General features: G+C 40.3%; 1 protein-coding gene across 1 annotated transcript in view; it reads left to right on the forward strand.

The window, feature by feature from the left end:
* Positions 1–21,795: 21,795 nt before the first annotated feature.
* The window catches only part of LOC117292870 (receptor-type guanylate cyclase Gyc76C-like), a 32,092-nt gene continuing 31,221 nt past the window's right edge, over positions 21,796–22,666 (forward strand). The window contains exon 1 of the mRNA XM_033775039.1: positions 21,796–21,891. Coding sequence (XP_033630930.1) covers positions 21,796–21,891 — 96 coding nt within the window. The remainder of the gene's footprint in view (positions 21,892–22,666) is intronic.

Raw genomic sequence — 22,666 nt, forward strand, 5'->3', positions numbered from 1 at the left:
CCACAAAGCTTTAAACATTATTTACCTGATATAACACGATGCCATCATGCCAAAGCGTGAGCACCTCCACAAATAAATCGCAATATGTTTTGGTTTAAATTGATCTCCATTTGTGTATGACACTCCACTATACTATTCATAATCAAATCACTACAATCGGCCTGTTAAATATGACATCGGCTATTGGGAATGTCGCGTTTCAAATGAAAAAAAATTAAAAATAATAATTTAAATTACAGGGGATTCCCCGCCAAATTAGTATGGGAGTTTAATTAAATTTGACCATACACCAAATCGCATTTAATGCTAGTTTAATTGCGTTTCTCCGTACATCTGATCAATAGATTCGCCGCTACAATGAAGCTTCCAATTTTTCTTTCCTGGTCAGTGCAGTCTGAACACCTGCCCAAATCATTTTGACTTCCCCTTCCAAATACCTCGCATTACAACAGTTCTCCATGTGCTCAGAATTAGACGAGCACTTTCGGTACAAGCTTCAACTGAACTAAGTTTCATTGCCTCAGGTGTGCGTAATTCACGGATAAGAAGTCATGAGACTGAGGGAGAAACAAGCCACGGAACTGAATTAATACGATCACCATTTAAGTTGGATTGATTCGTGGCAATTATTTCGAAGGCTCCAATCATCCGTCGGTGACAATTCTTACACCGGACGGACCTCTCGTCGTGCCCGACGGAGGGGCCTTTAAAAGAAACTCGTCCCCTGACTGCGTTGACGAACCACGTCAAGGGCTTACTCGTACATGGATGAGTTAATGGATTTTTGTGATTTTAACCCGGAGCGAATCGATGGTGTCCATCCGTGATTGGACCGATACGATCGCCATCAGTGTGATTGCTGATGCTACCGGTTGCAGTTAAGCTTCAGTTCTGTCTTCTTCTTCTTTTTTTCTTCACTTTTACATTTTCTGTTTTTGTCTCAGGTTGCAGGACAAGTAATCAATTGCTGACACAACTTTGTATTGGCGTTTTGTCTCAATCACAATTGTTATCACGAAACCGGGTCCTAATGGATATGCTTTTATTGTATTATGGGAGTCATTTCCGATCGGGGGAATACCCCAAAGGAAAGCTAAACACCATACCTCCTATTACGATGCGGAAAGAAAATACCATAAGTGAAAGTGTGTTGGTTTCTTCAGGCCTACTTGGACGGTTTAATAAAGACTGGGAGACGGCTTAAATCTCAAGAATTCTAGAAAACTGTGAAGTTAAAACAGTACAGAAAGTTTTTCTGTGTTTTTCTTCTCCTCGAGTCACAATTTAGAAAGCGACGAGAATGAAGAATGCACGTTTGATAAAGACTTAGTGCCGCCTATCTCAAGAATTTAAGAGATCTGTGATAATTGTAAAAACAGTCAAGAACGTTTCTTTTCTTATCCTTCTTATTATTCTGTTTGCGTGTCGAGTCAAAATTAAGAAATATGTAGTTGAAAGAAAAGAGAGGCCGCTCCCGTATCCGTTTTGCACGTTAAAAGTAAATGTCTTGGTATTTTATGAACAGATTTTGCCGATCTCGCGACGGTTTTTTAAAACCGTCGCGAGATCGAAGAAAAACACAGAAAAACTTTCTGTACTGTTTTAACTTCACAGTTTTCTAGAATTCTTGTTTAAAAACACACTATGTGGATCCAATGGCTCGTTTACTAAACCAAACCATTTGCTTTGATAAGTTAATCCACAGATGACTCTCTTCGGCAATGTTGAAAAAAACAAGTTTGCACTTTTGTGAGTAAAATAGGTCGAGATGTTAATCTGAAGTATCCGTTCGTTGCAAGAGTGCACACATCTAGACGCTTTTAGAAATTCAGTGTGCACACGAGCGACCAAGTGGTGATGTCAATATCAATGAAGTCTATACGTTTTATCATAGAGAATGGACCTCGATGGTTATATATTATAACCTCGCAGCAGATCCTCAGCCTTAGTTCAACGGGACGAGTACATTCTAACACCCTAAGGTATTAGATCAAACACGATAATTCGCATTGACTTTGGCAGAGAGAAACCCGCGTGTGGATGTCCAAATCACTTTCATGAAGGCCTAGACACACACACACACACCCCCACCTTGCAAAAATAACTCTTGGAGCTACGCAAATTGTTCAGGCTGTCCAAACCCAGACAATTATTGCTAATCAGTTGCAGAGACAACGTTCACACTGAACAGCTGTAATTGCTTCCTAAAACATCATTAGTCAATTTAGTGTCTGGCATGATTGTTTTGTTGATACTTATGAATAATTCAACCAGACAGGTAGAATTGTTGGCACGCATTGCCCTCTGTAGTGGAAGACTATAATGGTAGCATATCCTTCAAATAGGCGCCAAGACCGCCCATTAAAATAAAACGGCGCGATTGAAAATGTTATCCTGATTATATAGACACAATGCACCCACTTTAAGAAAAGACACACACGGTAAATGTTTAGCCCTTTAACACAAGCGAGCTAATTCCCTAGAAATTAATGGGGAATGTATGCCGTGCTGTCACTCCATGCCTGGAAAAAACACTCAGTATGCCAAACCCCGTGGAAATGCGGTTTCCCTGGAGTTTGCCAGGTGAGCAATTCAAATAGGAAAAGGTCGATCAAATCTTCCCGGGATTTTTTTCCAGGAAAGTCGTCTAGTGTGAAAATGGTATCAATGCCCGTTGCATTATTCAAGAAATGAATGCTAAATGTATACAAAATGGAAGGGTTAGAACAGTGCAAGCTTGGCGTTTATCATAAACGAAAAAGAATACCCCTTTGTTATACTGTTTTGGTATATAGCCTAAATCATGGTTGAAGTTTGCTTTCACAACGATATACTATTAATTTTATAGTCAACTCTCTCATAAATTAATGCATGTGAAGAAACAGAGCCGCGCACACGTCATACTCTATATGGTTGGGACCAACTTGGACGAGGAGACTTGCAGTCTATATACCTGTGCTCATGAACATGACTGCAGTGCTGTTTAGTAGTAAAAGAGGGATTCAACTAAAACTCAAAAACTAACCTAACCCATCCGCCCACACCTAAAAAGGTCGACTATAACAAATACACAAGCCAACAAATAAAATTAACTATGCTTCGTCCTTCGGGTGGGACGTAAAGTCGTTGGTGCCGTGTATTTTGTAATACACGTTCAAAAACTCAGTGCACTTATCAGGTTTGATTGGCCGCATATTGTACCACAGTGCAGTGTAAACCATTGCATGGTGCTAATGAAGTGGATCTCTAACTTCAAACGTAGTTCAACAAACCTTCGCATGTAATATACTGAATGTTGAAGCGCCTTGAGCGTCACTGAGTGACGGGTATGAGCGCTTTATAAGAAGCCACTAACTCTAAACTAAAGAAGGTCCCCAAAAAAATTAAAAATCCAGACAACACCATCAAACTTTTTCAATGTCACCCGTTATTGCAGATGTCAGCCGATCTCATTCAAGACGCAATTTCACAGATCAATTAAAAAGCTGTCGTATCAAGTTGTCCCCTATCACATAGATCCAGAGGTAACCAATATTGCTCAGCCACAAGGAAAGTAAGACATGACAGACTGTGAAGCCATGAACCAATCTCACCGATAAACCGATTAATCTATACACTGCCCATAGATCACCACATAGATCATGTTGAAAGCCCATTTCAACCAAGTGTGAAATCAGACTCTCTCCAATCATATTTTTCTGTAATTGAGATTTTTTTTTTTTAATGGTGTCAACAAAATTGTGTTCCGCAAATGTTAAGACTAAGCTTCGCCTTGGAGGGGCTGCCTAGCCTGGACATCACTCCGTTTCTCCAGCCGAGAAGCGTTGGCTGTCCCCTCTAGCCGTAGTAAGTCCCGGTTAATATATAGCCTCATCGAATGTGTATTGATTGATCGGAATGCACGAGCTTGGAGAGAGAAGGGCTCATAACTACTTGATATACGGGGGCTTAAGACAAGATTATTGGATTAGGAGACTGCTTCAAGACAAAAACTTGTCGAATGTAACCTTTTGGTTAACATGTTAACCTTTAAAGAAAATCACTTCAGCCTTCTTCTTGTTGCGTCTTGGCTTGCTCAACATTCACCTGGAACAACTTTGTCAGTACTTCAATCTAGACGGACATTTCGTTGAGTGACAAGGTACGACCACTAATTACGTAAACGTAAACAATGTGTTAAATGTTGAACAAAATTTATGAAGGAAAACAGGAAAAACCTTTCAAATTAAATTGAATTGGATTGAATTGAAATGGTTTATTTATAAACATCTTTGCAGGCACAGTCCAAATCAGATTAAAAAATATGAAATGAAAACAAAATATACATGTAGAAAGATAAACATACGCATACATTTCAGTCATACACATTATACACACACATTCTAAAGGATAGACTAAAAATACAAATTAGAAAAGCAATCAGAAAGAAAACTTAAAGATGATGAATCATGATTATATATTTAATAAATAAAAACGTAAGCCTATAAACAAATTATCGTTATCAACAATTTTGAGGTTTCAATCTGAACTCATTATGATTAAGATAGAGTCTCATCTCATCCCTTGGAGGATTATCTGCGTCTGAAACACTACATCGTGGAGAAAGTGGCATTTGAAGGCCCCAACATCACCTTGCTTGTTTTTAATTAGTGCAATCGTACTGAGCCTATCATGAACGCGTCTAACAAAATCCCCATTTGATGAAATCGTTTTAGGATCCTGTATATGCAAGTATGCCTCGAATACCAGTGGATTGTCCTGATTTATTCTACCCGACAGCAATAACCCCAGTGTTTACACTAGCGTAAAAAATGAAACAGTTTATGAACCAAATATCAAATGTTTAAATAACTCAATTCACAACTGACAGAGCGCGGTTGAAGACGCTGTCTCAGTCAAACAAATTACATACATGACCTCCGGGTTTTTCTTGCTAAGGAATGATCAAATAATGTCATGAAAATGTCAATCTGCTTTATAATCCGGTATTAGCTTCCTCTGGTAATTGCGTTTTAACCTGGAAATCCAAACGGCGTATACCACCTCGGAATAATGAGTAACTTGATTAGAAAAGATTTAGTCAGGTTGCAGAACTTTAAGAAATGTAAAAGTCAATGGGGACTGACTGATGACAGTTGTAATGAGGATGTCTGCTATAGGCTATTCAGTTTCAGGGCACGATTTACTAAAACAACTTAGTCTTCATTCCATGAGGAACTTTGTAATGAGAAAACCAATCTTAGACATCAAACTCAACCTAATTTCTGCCGTTTTAAGAGAGAGATAAAACAAGAAGCCGACTTTCCCTTCAAAGACGGTATTGTGGATGGTTTTTTTAGGCACATAGGATAGTAAAGCCGTCTGGAGCCGTTTGGCTTATAATCAAGGGAGAGCAATCTTTGGTGACGTCAGACATGCGTAGTCCACCTAAATCACCCGTGCATTAGAGAGACTTGTAAGACGTTGCCCCTATGCCTCGGGGAGCCACGGGAAATGACAACCCTTCATCCACAGCGCTCGGGGCCACTCTCGCAAAGAGAGAACTGACTTGTCCATGATTGTTAACAGCACTAAGATGTTTTATTCTAAGATTTTCCCCCCATTTCTTCTCTCCATCCGTCTCTCTCCATTTTCTCAAATGAGTTTCACGAGTCTAAACCTGAACACATTTTGCTCGTAAGGTGCATAGGCGTATTCAAGCCGTGGGATAAAATTATAGAGGAGTGTTGGGCGACATTCCTTTTGTGATTTGAAATATTCAAGAATAGCGTTATGGTCATGTCACTCTCTGTTATAGGCTAAGGGACTGTACGGTATTTGGTTATATTTAGCAAAGGTTCCTTTCCACTTTAGTCTTGTTATTACTGTCCGAACGGAGTGACAACATTAATCAGTACTGCACCAAAATAGAATTTCGTATTTGGAAAAGACACAATTTAATCAGCAAAGGGGTGTATTGTGACCTCATAACTGACCAAAACAAATGCATTCTTATAACGAGGTGGGTCTTGAGTTCGGGATGAGATGGGCTTGAAGGTTTGATAGTCGGGAAAGGTACGAAGAAACTATAAATAAATAGTAAACTTGCGGGTACAACCACCATGTGTAAATCTCTTAGGGTGAGTGTTGGCTCTGAAAAGAGCCGGTTGGGTCTCGACGTTTTGAACAGTATACTCTGCTTCGTCGTCTGCTCGCCTTCTCCTGAAGACGAGCAGAGTGTACTATTCGAAACGCCGAAACCCAACGGGCTCTTTTCAGAGCAAACACTTACCCTAAGTGATTTACACATGGTTGTACCCGCAAGTATTATCTATATCAATATTTATCTATAGTTTCTTTTTATTTCTCCACAACATGCACAGCTTTAAACAAAACTCAGTCTGGTATAAGGCGTTTGTATTCCAAACTTAGACTAATATGAAGAAAAGAAATCTCAAGAGAATGAATTCCTCCGGATATTATTTTACATTGGTCTTGACAATGCATTAAATTGTTGGTTCTTCATACAGCACGCATATCCGTCACTCAGTGACGCTTCTGGCGCTGTAGCATACAGTATCTTCTGAAAGGTATGGGTGACTACTAAAACTATGAGACCTAATCTTTAGCACCATGTAATGGTTTGTAAGAATCCGACGGCAGTTTCCTCGTTTGCTTGGTATCAACATACCCTGCAACAACTATACCCGGCAACAACTGGGGTAAATGGCACCATGGGTGTTATGACATAGATATCGAAGGGGGAATCGAAATTAACGTCATTAACGCTGAAAATAACGGCGATGTGAATGTTTAGGCAGTAATTAGTGTCACTAAAACACCCTTTGGTGTAATTTTGTTGTGGTTAGTAAATGTTGTGCTATTAAAAATTTGCCCTGGTTTCAAAGGAAGTCACAATCTGCAGCACCGTGGCACTCGCCTTTCTCGTTTGATTGCAAACGGTCAACGATGTGGTAAAAGTGTGCAAGAAACATCACTTCAACAACACCAATGATGCTACACCTTATTTGGATTGATGTGTATGCATACCAGAACATTATTGCTGTGTAATAACTTGTGTTTACGATCAAACATCCTTGGCTGCACTTTTGACGCCTGGTCTATCTTTCATTTACGAGGATAATGCACTCGAGGTAATATTTACAACCGTTCACTTTGTTACTATTTAGAATTATTTGTTTTGTAACGATGATTCCTTGTTCGAGAGTAACATCATGTTTTTACCAGAGACCTGCACAAACAATCAGTCTACTATTGCTTACCACATGACTGTTACTATAGTAATGTAATCATGACCGTGTCCACATAGAGAGAATACACTCTCCTCCGGCTATGCATACACAAAATGAGAAGCGTTACTGCAGTAACGCTTCTCAGATGCAAACACATTACATTAAGCACCTTACTTTATACTATCGAAAGCAGTTATATGCCTTCTTTTAGGCATCTGAAAGCACACTTTTCCTTCCATTTAATCACATGCAACTTCAATGAGTCATTTTTTTGAGTCATTTTTTTTTACAAAGAAGGTTATTTTTATACAAGTCTTCGACAACTACCAAACGTGTTCAGTGCCTTTGAACAAGCAAACGTCTTATATACCATTTGCATTATGTTTTGTCATTTGTGTGCTCGACTTATAAACTTCAATGTAGCTGCAGGTTTTATTGGAGAGAATAATACCTTCAAATAGGAACGAGAGTGCTTAATCTCAATCTGCAAATTCATGAGCACAACTCTGAATTCGAAGGTATCGGATGCGATATCACGCCCCGTGTCATGCACGCAGGAAAGTTAACCGCTGCAAGTCTATAGGGGAATAAAAACAATAACTGCATTCGGTTTACTGGTTAAGTTCTGCATCCAAGAGATTATGTGGGGATGGAATTGATTTTTGTCTGCACACCCCTCTCGGGATTAAAGGGTATGTGCAGTTAAAACTGTACAAAGTCAGACTTTCACTATTGATTTGATTTTGATCGTGTGAGCTTAATGATAGTTATATTTCCTGTGTCTACTCTAACATGCATCTTGCTGATTAGTGAAAAGTCATTATTTATTTATTTGATATTCGTAAATCACGTCGCGTAAAAAACGGTGTTTCGATTGATCATTGCTGAGCACGAATAGAAAATATCAAAAGATTCGGCAAAACGTCAAATTCAACTTTTAGAACCGCGTCCTCTATCGCATTTTCATCATGAGGTAGAAGTATACGAACAGCAGGTAAAAACGTCTTGATCCAAGACCAGTCACCCAGGGGAATGACCTACGAGCAAACACGATCACGCAACACTCCCAACTTCTCATAATATTTTTTCTTACATGTGGAAGAGGGACAGGTTATTTCATTTTTCCATGACGGATGGCTGCTCAGAGCCCCAGCTCTGAGAGCGAGCATGACTCCAAAACATGCACAATTTGCCACAATGGTGAGCTCACCAATACCGTACTTAGCCTTGTTTCAAGGCTATTTCATGGCAACTGTGCCGTGAGAAGTGAATGACCGCCGCTTTTCCCACACCGATCTTCGTCTTAAACTTGCCCCGAGTTATCTCGTGTTAGTCGAGACGACTGCGAAGAGGAATCCAGCTGGAATTATGGACAACAAATCCAAGCCGTTTAATTGTTACCCTCCCAATAGCAAATACCACCTTCCCACTATTGCGGCTTGATGCATCCTTTTATTAAAAGAAAAAGGGGCACTGCTTTGGGAACGGTCACACTCAAAGTCCCTCATACACGACTGCGACTGCACCAACTGCACTTGGAGTTTAGCACGCACCGTGGGAGTATATAACGCACCAACTGCGCTTGGAGTTTAGCACGCACCGTGGGAACATAATATAACGCACCAACTGCGCTTGGAGTTTAGCACGCACCGTGTCCGTGGGAACATAACCACCAATGAGTTTAGTATATCCATGATGGACTTCCATGGTAATAACCACTATAAAACTTCTTCAATGATTTAGTTGGTGTTGTCGGTGCTGTTTGTTGGTGTTGTCTGTGTTTTCTGGCGACACTCAAACTATGAGTGTCGCTGTCGATGACTCATAAAACTCGAGCTTCGGCCTCGAATCTATATCTAATGTTAATTTGGAATGCATACCCCTGGCAATTTCGAAACCAAACACGACACAAACATTTACAAGCAAATCAACTATCACATACCGAACACATTTTGTAAACACTGTTTTATCCTGTCTTGAAAAACAGGTAAATTGCTATGGGACGCCCTGCAGTCTTGGTGTTATTATAAAAGTAGTGCTGAATTCCGGTGAACCCTATGCTATTGCAGGAATTACTGTCGCTAGACTTGTTACCGTGTTAAATTTATTCCTGCCTCGAAACGCAACATACGGTTGGAGCTGAATTTTCTGTCAACGTTACATCCCTCGCTAAAATGAGTTGTGGTACACCTGGGAAATAAGGTTGTGTGTTTCACCAAGTGTGATGCCCCTCGCGATCTCTCTGCAGCAATATAAATTGCTACCCAACTCCTCTGGGCTGTTTTTACTTGGGTTTAAGGTGGCGAAGTCATAGTCCGTCGGCTTATCACCCGCAAACCGACGGGAACTCGACAGAGGAACCGTGAAATTGAACGGATAGTACAGCCCTCAAATTTGGCACTATATCCATGTTTATTTTTACAACATCAATTGCTGTTTGTCAAACATCGTTCGTCGTTGCTTTATGATTAAGAAATATTTGTGGTGTTTAGATCAAGGACTGAACCACAATTTTTAAAAGATAAATTATAAAGAAAGAATAGAGATAATCCAAAGAGGAAATAATATGGATAATCTGTGGTTGATCCGCTTTATGGTGATCAAAAAGTGATTAACTTAGGCAAAGCTCACGGTTTATGATTACATGTAGAAAAGGGCTTATTGACAGCGCTCCGAGTAATACTTTAGATCGCGTGAAGTGAGAGATAGGTAAGAAACCGCCAAGACATAAACATATATTTTGCTACCAATTTGTTTTTTAGTTTCAATATTAGAGTAAAAGATATTGTTTTTATTATACATTATGTACTTGTGTACAATGCCAAGTACAAAACATCAAATATATCTGAAATTCCAAATACAGAAAATTTAAAAGAAAGAGGGAAAAAACAAGCTCATCATTTATTTGGTGTACACCCTTTGAAGCAGATTCCATTAAATCTTTTTGTTCTTTAGTACAGATTGTTTCTTGTGTCGGACAGTCGACGTTTCGCTCAGGTTCTACGGAATGTCTTCTATTCCAACTGTGTCTTTAATCCAAAGATATAAAGCAAAATATTACCACTCACGAATCAAGTAGATAACCGGCGCGGCAAATAAGATATAACATAGGAGAAGGCGCCAGTTCACATAAAATAATGTAAATTATAACGACGATTGTTGCATGGTTAATGCAAGAGCGCTTTGTAAAGTACTCCGTGGTTATTACATTCACTGTAATAATTCAATAGATGTTAAATTTGCACCGAGATGAATAATGTAATAATTGATAATCATCTTGCTCATCGGTGGAGTGAAAGATGAAGCAAAGTGACAGTCGGGACGTGACTCATCTAGTGCACGTCATGGCCTTCTTGTTCCTTTCACCGTTCTGGCCATCACTTTCACTCAATTGGCAGCTTTCGTCAGATCAGAAACAGGTGACCACTGAAGCGGACTATTATGCTGTCATCGTGTTGGACAATTGTGTTGGTGTTTAAATTAAAGGGGATGTATACGTTTGGTAATCACTCTTAAAATAAATGCCACTTTACCAACTGTTGGTTATAAGCCTATCACGAGCTTTCGATAGAATAAGGTGTTTTAAGAATTATCTCACTTCGAAATTGAAATCTAACGGTATGTTTACCCCAACAGTTGAATCGTTTACCCCAACAGTTGAGAAACGTTTCTGTCAGATAAGTCTATCGGACTGTATGGGTCTATTCCTGGTAGAAGTATTTGCCTGCGTGGACAAATTCACTCCGGATTTTCGGCGATATGTAAAAAAAAATAAAAAAACGCGACCGCACTTGAATTATGGTTTCATAAACTTGCCGTACATCGACAGTAATATTGTTGTCAGAAAATTGAGTAGTAAAACCCCCCAGGTTGTACCTCTTCCACCAAAAGGCTATAGAGAACCAAATATTCGCATTTGCTGGAGAAATATTCCTCAAACAGCACAACCATGACCGTATTGGAATTACACAGTCATATATACTGTTACGAAGTCACATACCAAAATGAAACAACATAACAGAACATTAAAGGGAAGGACCAACAATAGAAATGAATGTAAATGGAGTCAAGTTTAGGAACAAGAGATTAAAGTTATTTAATATAATACCAAATTAGCAACGGAAATTACATACAAAAGACCCCAAGGGGAATTTAAATAAATACATCGAGATAAATATAATTGTGGTGAGAAAATAACGAGAATGAGAGGGACAACTGACGGGGGGGAGGTACCTCCAATAATGGTGAGAATCCAGGCCAGGGTCTAGCGATGATGATGATGATGATGATGAACCAGCGTGGAGAATCCCAGATGTCATCGAAGACTCAACTCAACGGTAGTGAGGATTGGTGAAGGACATCAATGGGTATGGTAGTGAGCGTTCACTCGGCACCGGCCACACCTCACGGCCGCTGGCCCGCCAGAACATCGTACGCCACCCGGTCTCACGGCTGGAACTCTGGAAACCAAGGCTTAGCATCTGATGATCGACGGCCGAACAGTCCTTTTAAACCAACGATTACTTGAAGGAATTTTAAAGTCCATTCGCAGAAGTGATCAGGGACAATGGGACGGCCGAACAGTCCTTTTAAACCAACGATTACTTGAAGGAATTTTAAAGTCCATTCGCAGAAGTGATCAGGGACAATGGGACACAAAACGAAGTTGTAATCGCGACCACCACATACTTTACATAAGATTACATACTAAATAGGAATTCTTAACACCCTCCCCCTCAGGGTGGAAAAATACGACAATAATGAAGTATTTTTCTGTAGTAATCTCACATTAAAAAAATTTACTTAATTAAAGGATTTCAAATTGAATTGCCAAAATATAAATTACCAATCAAAATAACGATGTAAATACTGTTTGCCATCAAACTAACCGTTATCGATCAATAAATCTCACATTACAAAACTGTGATTTATACAATTCAAATACACAGCAGACTTAATCCTTAAATACCTCATTAAACTTAAATTCTGAAAAATTCATGATCTACTCAAACCATCTAAGTCTGAAGTAATTTGATTCATCATTCTTGTGAACGTGCTAGGAGCATTTTTCATGCCAAATGGCATAACATTACACTCAAACAAACCATCGGGAGTTACAAAGGCAGAAATTTCTCTAGCTCTTTGTGTTAATGGCACTTGCCAATACCCTTTCAGAAGGTCGTACTTGCTTACATACTTGGCATGCCCTATTCGATCAATGCACTCATCCAACCGTGGAATGGGATATGAATCAGTTTTGGTAACAGAGTTCACTTTTCTATAATCAATACAAAGACGTTGTGTTCCATCTTCTTTTGGTACTAACACAACTGGTGAACTCCATGGGCTCTGATTAGCATGAGAAATTATGTCATTCTCTAACATGTATGTCACTGCTTTACGAACATACTCAAGTTTGGTCGGATTTAGACGGTATGGGTGTTGTTTGATCGGACTTGCATTTCCAACATCAACATCATGAAATAACATTGAAGTTCTCCCTGGTTTATCTTGGAATATTTGCACATACGATTCCAGAATCTCAACCATTTCATTGTGTTCTAGTTCAGGTAAATGACAAAGTTTACAATCTAGGTTCATTAACACTTCAGAATTTTGATTCATGAGAGAACTAGTGACTGACGCAAATCTAACATCTTCGTCGTTTTCATTGTTATCTACAACCTTGTTCTCACTAATCTCTATAGAGGAACACGTCACAACTACAGGTTTGGTCTCAGAAATTCTCTCGTGATATTTCTTTAACATATTCACGTGACAAACCCTTCTAGTTTTCCTACGATCAGGTGTCTTGACAACATAATTGACACTATTGAGTTTTCTCTCAATGATGTATGGGCCGCTAAACTTAGCTCTCAATGGTTCGCCCTGAATTGGTAGCAAAATCAACACCTTTTCTCCAACCTGAAATGATCGTTCCCTAGCGTTCTTATCATACCATGATTTCATTCTTTCTTGAGAATTAGACAGGTTGGACTTAGCCATGTCATATGCTTTATATAGACGATCTTTGAAATAACAAACATACTCTAGCAGGTTAGTTTCTACCTGTGGCTCGGCAAGCCATCTCTCTTTGACCAATTTCAATGGGCCTCTAACCTCGTGTCCATACACAAGTTCAAACGGGCTAAACCCGGTAGATTCGTTTTGTGAATCTCGTGTGGCAAATAACAAGAAATCAATTCCTTTGTCCCAATCCTCTTGATTATCATGACAAAAGGTCTTGAGCATTGTTTTCAAGGTTTGGTGATATCTTTCTAACGCACCTTGTGATTGAGGGTGATAAGCAGATGAAACCATTTGTTCAATACCCAAAGCTTGCATTACTTCACCAAACACTCTACTCATAAAATTGGAACCTTGATCGTGCTGAATTTCTTTCGGAAGTCCCATTCTAGTGAAGAATTTAACTAGAGCGTCAGACACAGATTTGGCAGTAATATTACGCAAAGGAATTGCTTCTGGATATCGGGTACACGCATCCATAATTGTCAAAAGATACATATGACCAGATCTAGTTTTTGGCAAGGGACCCACACAATCAATTATGACCCGATCAAATGGTTGTCCACATGCAGGAATAGGAATAAGTGGTGCAACTTGGATCTTCTGATTTGGTTTTCCCACTACTTGACACGTGTGACATGTCCTGCAAAAGTCGCCGACATCTTGGTACAACTTTGGCCAAAAAAAGTGACACAAGATGCGGTCTTGAGTTTTCCGAACGCCCAAATGGCCTGAAGTGGGTGGTTCGTGGGCTAGTTTCAAAATTTCAGCCCGAAACGGTTTTGGTACCACAATTTGAGTTAAAACTCGCCATTCTTGATCAGCGGGTACCTCGGGGGAACGCCATTTGCGCATTAACACCCCAGAATTTGACCAAAAATAACACACCGGGACTTTTTCAGCCTCTTGTAAACTAAGTGCATCACTAGCTACTTTACGTAACTCTGGGTCACATTCCTGAGCTTTAATTAGTGCATTCTTATTCAATACAAGAGGGACCGAGAGATTAGGATTCGGATTCCTTTCCTCTCGGGAAACTTTGTCATTCAAAGTTTGAAAGAATGATCCTGCCAGCTTAAAACATTCATCATCATTGGCCCTTAAAATTTCAGATGTGTCCTCGTTTTGTGAGGCACGAACCATTGAACGTGTAGTAACACATGCGGGAAAAATGCCCGGGAATTCATCTGATAAACGCTCTGTGTCTACACTACTATGAGGGACTTCGGTAACCTGTGCACAAGGATTACATTGAACATTAGCCCCTGCAATATCGTTCCCAAGTAAGAACGTAACACACTCTATAGGCAAACTGGGTACTATACCAACTGAGACTGGCCCCGTCATAAAATCTGACTCAAGGTGTATAGTTTCAAGAGGTATTTTCAGAAAACCACCTTCTACACCCCTAATTAGAACACTAGTTTGGCTAGATTCACTTAAGGAAGGGACCACACCTTTAAGCAATAAGGATTGCGCGGCCCCTGTGTCCCTCAAAATCTTAACTTTATGAGAATCAACACCACCATTAACTGAAACACGTCCATGAGACATAAATGCTTCATAACCATTGTTCATTGGCTTTGTTACTTGACTTTCTTCCCCAGTCGCAACTTTAAGAGGAATTTCAACAATGTGATTTTTCTCAACATTGTGTTTTGGAAGGACAACTTCGCCACAAGATTCACTGGCAATAAACGCAATGGGCTTTTCCAGTTGGTCCCTCCGTTTGAAACATCTTTCAAATGTGTGGCCAATTTTGCCACAAAAACTACAAACAGGCCGGTTTTTCCGCCAATGTGGCTTTTCTGAAACCCCGGTGGGATTTTCTTTCCCTTTTGTAGGATCTGACTCTGTTTTAGAGTCACTGGACTGGACAGATTTATCACCAGACCGTTCACTATTCTTCGACCCTTTTGTCGATTTGGAGCGACTGGTGTCATGTCTATTGTCAGAGCCAAATGATTGCTTATGAGTAAGTTCATAATCATCTGCCATTCTGGCAGCTTTCTCTAACTTATTGACATCTCTATCTGCTAGATGTGTTTTTATATCATTGGGAAGACAACTCTTAAATTCTTCCATTAATATCAACTCCCTCATGTTATCAAAACGTTTGTCAATCTCCTTTGATTTGAGCCAACGATCAAAAGCATTAGCTTTCTCCCGTGCAAATTCAACATAAGTTTGCCCATCATTGTTTCTTCGTCTCATTTTCCTGAATTTTTGACGATATGCTTCTGGAACGAGCTCGTATGCTTTTAACACAGTTTGTTTCACTACATCATAATCGCCACTTTGTTCGGAAGACAAGGCAGTGTACACTTCCTTTGCTTTCCCTTCAAAAACAGTATGAAGTAATGTGGTCCAGTATTTTTTTGGCCACTCTAGCTTTTTTGCCAAATCCTCGAATGACGTGAAGTACCGTGTCACTTCCTTGCTATCAAATTTCGGAACGAGTCTAATGTTCTTACCAAAATCAAACCCTGAGTGAGCAACTTTTGTTGAGTTTGAAGATTGAACTTTGGATTCTTTCATTCCTAACTCTTTAAGCTTGAACTCATGTGCCATTTCTTTCTCTCTTAATTCAATCTCCTTGTCTTTAAGTTGTAATTGTAGCTTCAAAAGCTCAGCTTGCTCTTTTGGATCCGCAAATTGTGTTACACTTCCATCACTTTCAATTAAACCATTTGATACTAAAGCATGGCAAACAGTACGGTTTAAATAACTCTTCTTCGCCCCAATGAATACCTTGACTCCAAGAACTTGTGCAACTGCACACAATTGATCTTTGGTTAACTCATCAACAATGTCAACCGTTAAATCGGTTCTGCTTAAGAACTCTTCAGCAGAGTGGAAACTAAATTTCGGTTTCTTTTGGGCTTCCGCCATTTTCGGAAGGTTTCCAAAAATATTGATTAACCGCAAAAATGACACTTGCTAATGGTCTCTTTCCCGGACAAGCCCCCAAATTTCTGTTACGAAGTCACATACCAAAATGAAACAACATAACAGAACATTAAAGGGAAGGACCAACAATAGAAATGAATGTAAATGGAGTCAAGTTTAGGAACAAGAGATTAAAGTTATTTAATATAATACCAAATTAGCAACGGAAATTACATACAAAAGACCCCAAGGGGAATTTAAATAAATACATCGAGATAAATATAATTGTGGTGAGAAAATAACGAGAATGAGAGGGACAACTGACGGGGGGGAGGTACCTCCAATAATGGTGAGAATCCAGGCCAGGGTCTAGCGATGATGATGATGATGATGATGAACCAGCGTGGAGAATCCCAGATGTCATCGAAGACTCAACTCAACGGTAGTGAGGATTGGTGAAGGACATCAATGGGTATGGTAGTGAGCGTTCACTCGGCACCGGCCACACCTCACGGCCGCTGGCCCGCCAGAACATCGTACGCCACCCGGTCTCACGGCTGGAACTCTGGAAACCAAGGCTTAGCATCTGATGATCGACGGCCGAACAGTCCTTTTAAACCAACGATTACTTGAAGGAATTTTAAAGTCCATTCGCAGAAGTGATCAGGGACAATGGGACGGCCGAACAGTCCTTTTAAACCAACGATTACTTGAAGGAATTTTAAAGTCCATTCGCAGAAGTGATCAGGGACAATGGGACACAAAACGAAGTTGTAATCGCGACCACCACATACTTTACATAAGATTACATACTAAATAGGAATTCTTAACAATACGGATTACATATCTGTCCATCAATGTTATAAAAACTAAGAGCCCGCATGGACTACGAGGAAGAAACCGAATGAGAGGTAGAGTGAGAGATAAGAGACACTGCAAAGCCCATGTGAAGAAAATTACCCGATCCAGCCTGCGGGAGATGGTCTCAGTTTACACGTTAGACGCTGGCATTTGGAGGCCATTTCCTGAGTGCATCTTGCACTGATTCTACCTCTAATCCCGAGCATGCGTCTGCAAATGAATCTAGTGATAATGTTCACCCAACCTTTTTGTTAATTTGGTGTTGGAGGTTAAACATTATGGTTTTTTTCCCCTCTCCGAGACCGTGATGACATTTAAACTTCAGCTGGAATTAGATTAAGAGTATAGTCTGCAGGTGAGGTTGACAGTGTGTGAAGAAAGTCTGTGGGGGTGAGAGAGAGGTGAGAAAATACTTCATCGCCGGAGGAAAGTATGTTCAAATAGAACCCGTTCAAATGGTGTTGCTGTTGTGTGATGGTGAAGTGGTTTTGAGATACTTGTCTGAAGTTGAATGTTTATATAGAATTAGCTACTCAATGTTAAAATCCTGTTTCGATGTCACTGGTTTTGATGTCACTTTATCTAACTAGTTTTCAAGTTTGTCTAGAGTGAATGTAATGTGTCGTGCAAGCGACTAAAGAGCAAATGAATAGCTACACTACACTGTTTAAGAGTTGCAAAGGTAGTGGGTCCGAATCCCACCCGAGTAAATTACTAAGAATACAGTGCTAACACACGTCGGTGTATAAGGTTAAACAAACAATAGTATTCTTTATCTCCGATGCAAATTTAATTTCTAGTAATTCACCGTTTTCATTAGAGAACCAGCCGGATGATTAACGGTAACTTATTCTTTCTGCAAATGTTATATCAGTTTGGACCTAGCTGAACGCAGCTATATAGTGTCGTTTTGCGACTCCGATATGTGCTTGAAGTCGTGACCTAATTTAGGTCACTGTGTCGTTCGGCATTAGTTGCCTCAGTTCAATAGGCCCAGTTCTTCAATACAGAGCTTCTATTGATGCGACTGATATTAAACTTAGTCGGCACAAAAACAAGGTTACACACAGTCTGAAAAGTCATTTCCACAAAATATGTTTTTAGATTATTTTCAAGGCGTGATCTACTTCCCAAGACCCCAGAGAAATCTTCTTAATAAAAAAAAAATGGACGCCGAATCACCGCAACAAAAACATGTCTCATCGGATTTGTCTTGATTATTACGCGGCATGGTTGTTACCTTTCCTCTCCCGCTCTCTAATTTGTTTAAAGTACAGGTGAACCAATATTGAGATCTTGAACCGAATTTGTTGAGCTCTCCTGCCAATTCAAGTGTAGTTTTGAGGGTACTTTCACTTCCAATGGTGTCTGTTTACTCGAGTAATGGGCCTTGATGTGGAAGGGGCACACTCCAATCGTTACAATATTTACTCCGGCACAAAAAGATAACTGTTTCCTGTCTCATCCCTGCTCAGTGTCCCCAAACTGACCCAAGAGAAATCAGAAGAAACCTCTCATCGCATCTCTTTCGTCTTCTCCCGTCGTTATTGTTTAGCGATACCCGCATCCACGGGCGTTATGAACGAGCTCCCTCCTCCGGGTGCCCTTAACAAGTTTGAACACAATTCCGGTGTCAACTCTGATTGAGAGTCTGGTGCTCGAGCGATGCAATTAGTAAGCCATTGTAATACACAACGTGAACAATGTGGTCAGACCACGGTGGTGCAAGATACGCCACTTAGAACCTCAATAAAAAAGCGCGGCGTTACTCGAGGCGTAATGGAATCAGTAAATCAACATGACCTAATTGAAACACGTGTACTCGAGCTTTGATATTGATTTTCATTTTGACGGGTATTGTGATACAGATGAGATGAGACATTGTTGACAAGATCACTTGAAAAAAAAATTAACAAGTGTTGCATTATTTAGTATTGAGTTTAAAACTGTGTAATATTTGGAATTTGAAAGTGTACAGGTCTAAGTTCAAGTCACTTCAATGGCTTATTATCATCATCGGAGGTAACTGCATCGCGAGCAGTTATTGACAAAATCACTTCAAGTAACGGAATCGCAAAGGAAAAGACTGTTTAGGGTCACACTCAAGTATCAAAAGAAAGTTGACCTTATTATAGTACAGACCCTTCTTCTCTACCCCTGTCCAAGCATAGTCATAAGCCCGTTTTTTCATGGAGCATCACTTATCAGTTCTAATGCATAACATATGAAAGTCCCTACAACACGAAACAGTGTTTCTAGGCCAATGGTGTTTTGTTTGTCCATATCGGCATGTTTCAATAATCAAATTGAAGTTTTGACAACTCAAAATTGTTCTACGACGCTTTCTTAAAAACCTCCTCAACAGTGACGTGACTTGTGACCCTCTGACATCCAACCCACTAAAAAGACAGGCAGTTAAAACTGACGCATGTCTTCTGCCCTCCTTTCTCTTTCCTTTGGAGGCTTCTCTCTCTCTCACTGACTGACGGAACGAGGCCCATGGGTGCCATAACATCGATTCATCCAATGTGTATACAGTAAATGCTAAACATATACAAACCCATCGGTGGCTGCCTGTCTAAGCACCCCCTTCATATACAAACCCATCGGTGGCTGCCTGTCTAAGCACCCCCTTCATGATACTTCATGAATTTAGGTCATCACTCGGTGTTGCGTTTCCGATATTATGCTTTTTAGAGAGAGGTAAAGACGGGGAGAAAAAGAACCCACTCCAAATCGAAAACACACAAAGGCACTAGGTGCACATCATGGAGGAGCTTTTGGCGTGTTTGTTGTCCCTATTAAGTAATATTTTCCCCCACGCTATACCGAGCAGTGTTTGCGATCAACACTGCACGCGATTATTCCAGCTGGGAATTACCTGGGTGTCCTTACCGAGCAGGTGGTATCAGATGCCATTTTTTATCCCTTCTCTGTTTTTTTCTTCTTCTTGTATAATAAGAATCGAGCGAGATGAATCTCATGACCACGGTACAAAAGGGACCCATACTTGACCTAGGGAAGATTTAATGGATTTCCGGATCCCCCCAAATACAACGTCAGCGTGTTTCCAATGCGTTTGCAGGTCGAGCATGGAGATGCATTCCATCCGTCTGGTACAGGTGAATTTCATAGGCGGATTGATTGAATTCTGCGCAAAGCTTTCCACCCCCCCCCCTTCTCAATCCCCTTCCTTTTCTCTCTCCTGAGTCTATAATAATGTGGCACATATCGGGGAATGGCTTTTTTTTAGAAATTGAAAGCAATCCATAAGTGGCACATGCAAGGCTATCTAGTCCCATGCATTATTTCGTTTGCAATGACTGCATCTCACGACCCCCCCCCCCCCAATCACCCCCCCCCCCCCCACCTCTTCTGTTTCCTGATTCTACAATATGTGGCACATATCGGGGATGGCTTTTTCAGAAATTGAAAGCAATCCATATTTGGCATGCAAGGCTATCAATCCCCATGCGTTTTTCATTCCCAATACGCTGCCTATCGCGCCCCCCCCCCCTCCACCGGCAACCCCCTCTCTTTCTCTTTCCTGGGTCTATATGCGGCACATATCGGAGATGACTTTTTGAGAAATTGAAAGCAATCCATATTTGGCATGCAAGGCTATCAATCCCCATGCGTTTTTCATTCCCAATACGCTGCCTATCGCGACCCCCCCCCCCCCCTCCACCGGCAACCCCCTCTCTTTCTCTTTCCTGGGTCTATATGCGGCACATATCGGAGATGGCTTTTTGAGAAATTGAAAGCAATCCATATGTGGCATGCAAGGCTATCTGTTCCCATGGTTATTTCGTTTTCAATACGCTGCATCTCATCTCAGTGCCACAAAGAGGTTGGTTTTTCTTTCCCTCGATCCCGTATTGTCTTTGCACATAGACTGATTGCTATCATGGCATTCCAACAGGTTTCCATGTCATCTGAATGATCCTTTTAGAGAGATTACTCTTCCCGAGTTTCTTTCTTCTCTACTTCCTCTCCTTTAAAGGCACTGGACACCTTTGGTATTGTCAAAGACCAGTAGTATCCCAACATATGAATCAAATAACAAATCAGTGAAAACTTGGGTTCATGTACAAGTTGCAAGAGATGTGAGAAAGAAAAACCACCCTTGTTGCTCAATATTTGTGCGTTTTCAGATGCTTTAATGAAGGGCTTCAGGCCTGAAGTATTTTAATATTTGAATGAGAAATATAACCTCTTTCTCAAAAACAACTTTTTCAGAAGGAGCCGTTTCTCACATTGTTTTATAATATCAACAGCCCTCATCCTTGTTACCAAGTAAGTTTTCATGCTAACATTTATTTTGAGTAATCACCTATAGTGTCCAGTCCCTTTAACACACAGTCCTTCTTGCCTGCAAACCTACTCAGGGTAATTTCTTGCATGATAACCATTCGCCAAAAATTAAAATGTAATTAATACTTAATATGCCAATTTTCCCAGCGAAGGGCAGATTATCCTCGCATTATAGTGAAGAGGCAAATATTATTAGTCCGGCTAATTCAATAGTGGTCTGCTTACTGAATTGAACCCCTTCTCTTGGGATTCTTAAGGTGAGGTGGTTCTTTTCAACCAGTCACAGCAGGTTAAAAAGCTCCTCTGGCTGCGTGGTATAACGAATGGCATGAGCCGGGGGGCACACCCCTACAAAATGAGATCGGCAAAATGCAAAAAAAAAAACAATATGGATCTGAACATTAAATTAGCCCCCCCCCCCCCCCCCCCCCCCCTTTGCACAGGTTGGGAAAATCATGTTATGCCAGTAGGGATGGGGTTTCAATGTATTCCCATGGGTATATACGTCTTGGAACCTAATATGATCGGGGTTTCTCCCGGAGTCCATTTCATGGAGAGTGTAGAGAAAGTCAGTGCAAGAACCTGTCAATCTTAACCTGAATCTGCTCGGTCTGTACAGTTTCATAACCTTCAACTGTAAGACTTAAATGCACTGGTTTGTTGTCATTTCCATGTGGGGATATTATACTTTCACAACAGCAGGGGAATACTTAGCCAAAGATGAAATCAAAACATTTGTTTATATTGAATCAGTAATGAGGATTTAAAACTGTGTATGATGGGGGAGCCTCCAACCACCGTTTTTTTTTCGCACGAATAGTTTTCCAGACACTGTAGTGCCAAGGTGATTAACAGATCAGGTACCTGAACACTCGACGTACTGACACTGATAACACTGATGCATTGGTCATATTTGCAGACTAGACTGTGCAGAACAAAATCCCTCAAATTAAAGAACCACCATATAACACGAGAAACCATGGAACCACTATCATCACAAAAATGCTATCACACGTTAATAATTGGGCGCACTGCTTGAACTATCTGTGAAGAACAAAATCCCTCAAATTCAAGAACCACCATATATAGCTTGAACCATGATTCACTATTATTATCACAACATTATTATTACAAGTTATTTATATGTTGCACATACACTTGTTTCTGATGTTATATTATAATGTTGATTCCCGATTTGAAACAAGAAGGTCAATGAGGAAGAGCAGTTAGGCGCTGCAACGTTGGGCTCAGACACAACAACCAGATCTGACTCTGAACTTGTCACTGGCGTCGATGAATTATTATATTATTCATATTTATTTTTAGGATAATTAATAACTCCA

Source organism: Asterias rubens, chromosome 7, assembly GCF_902459465.1.
Source record: "Asterias rubens chromosome 7, eAstRub1.3, whole genome shotgun sequence".
Lineage (NCBI taxonomy): Eukaryota > Metazoa > Echinodermata > Asteroidea > Forcipulatida > Asteriidae > Asterias > Asterias rubens.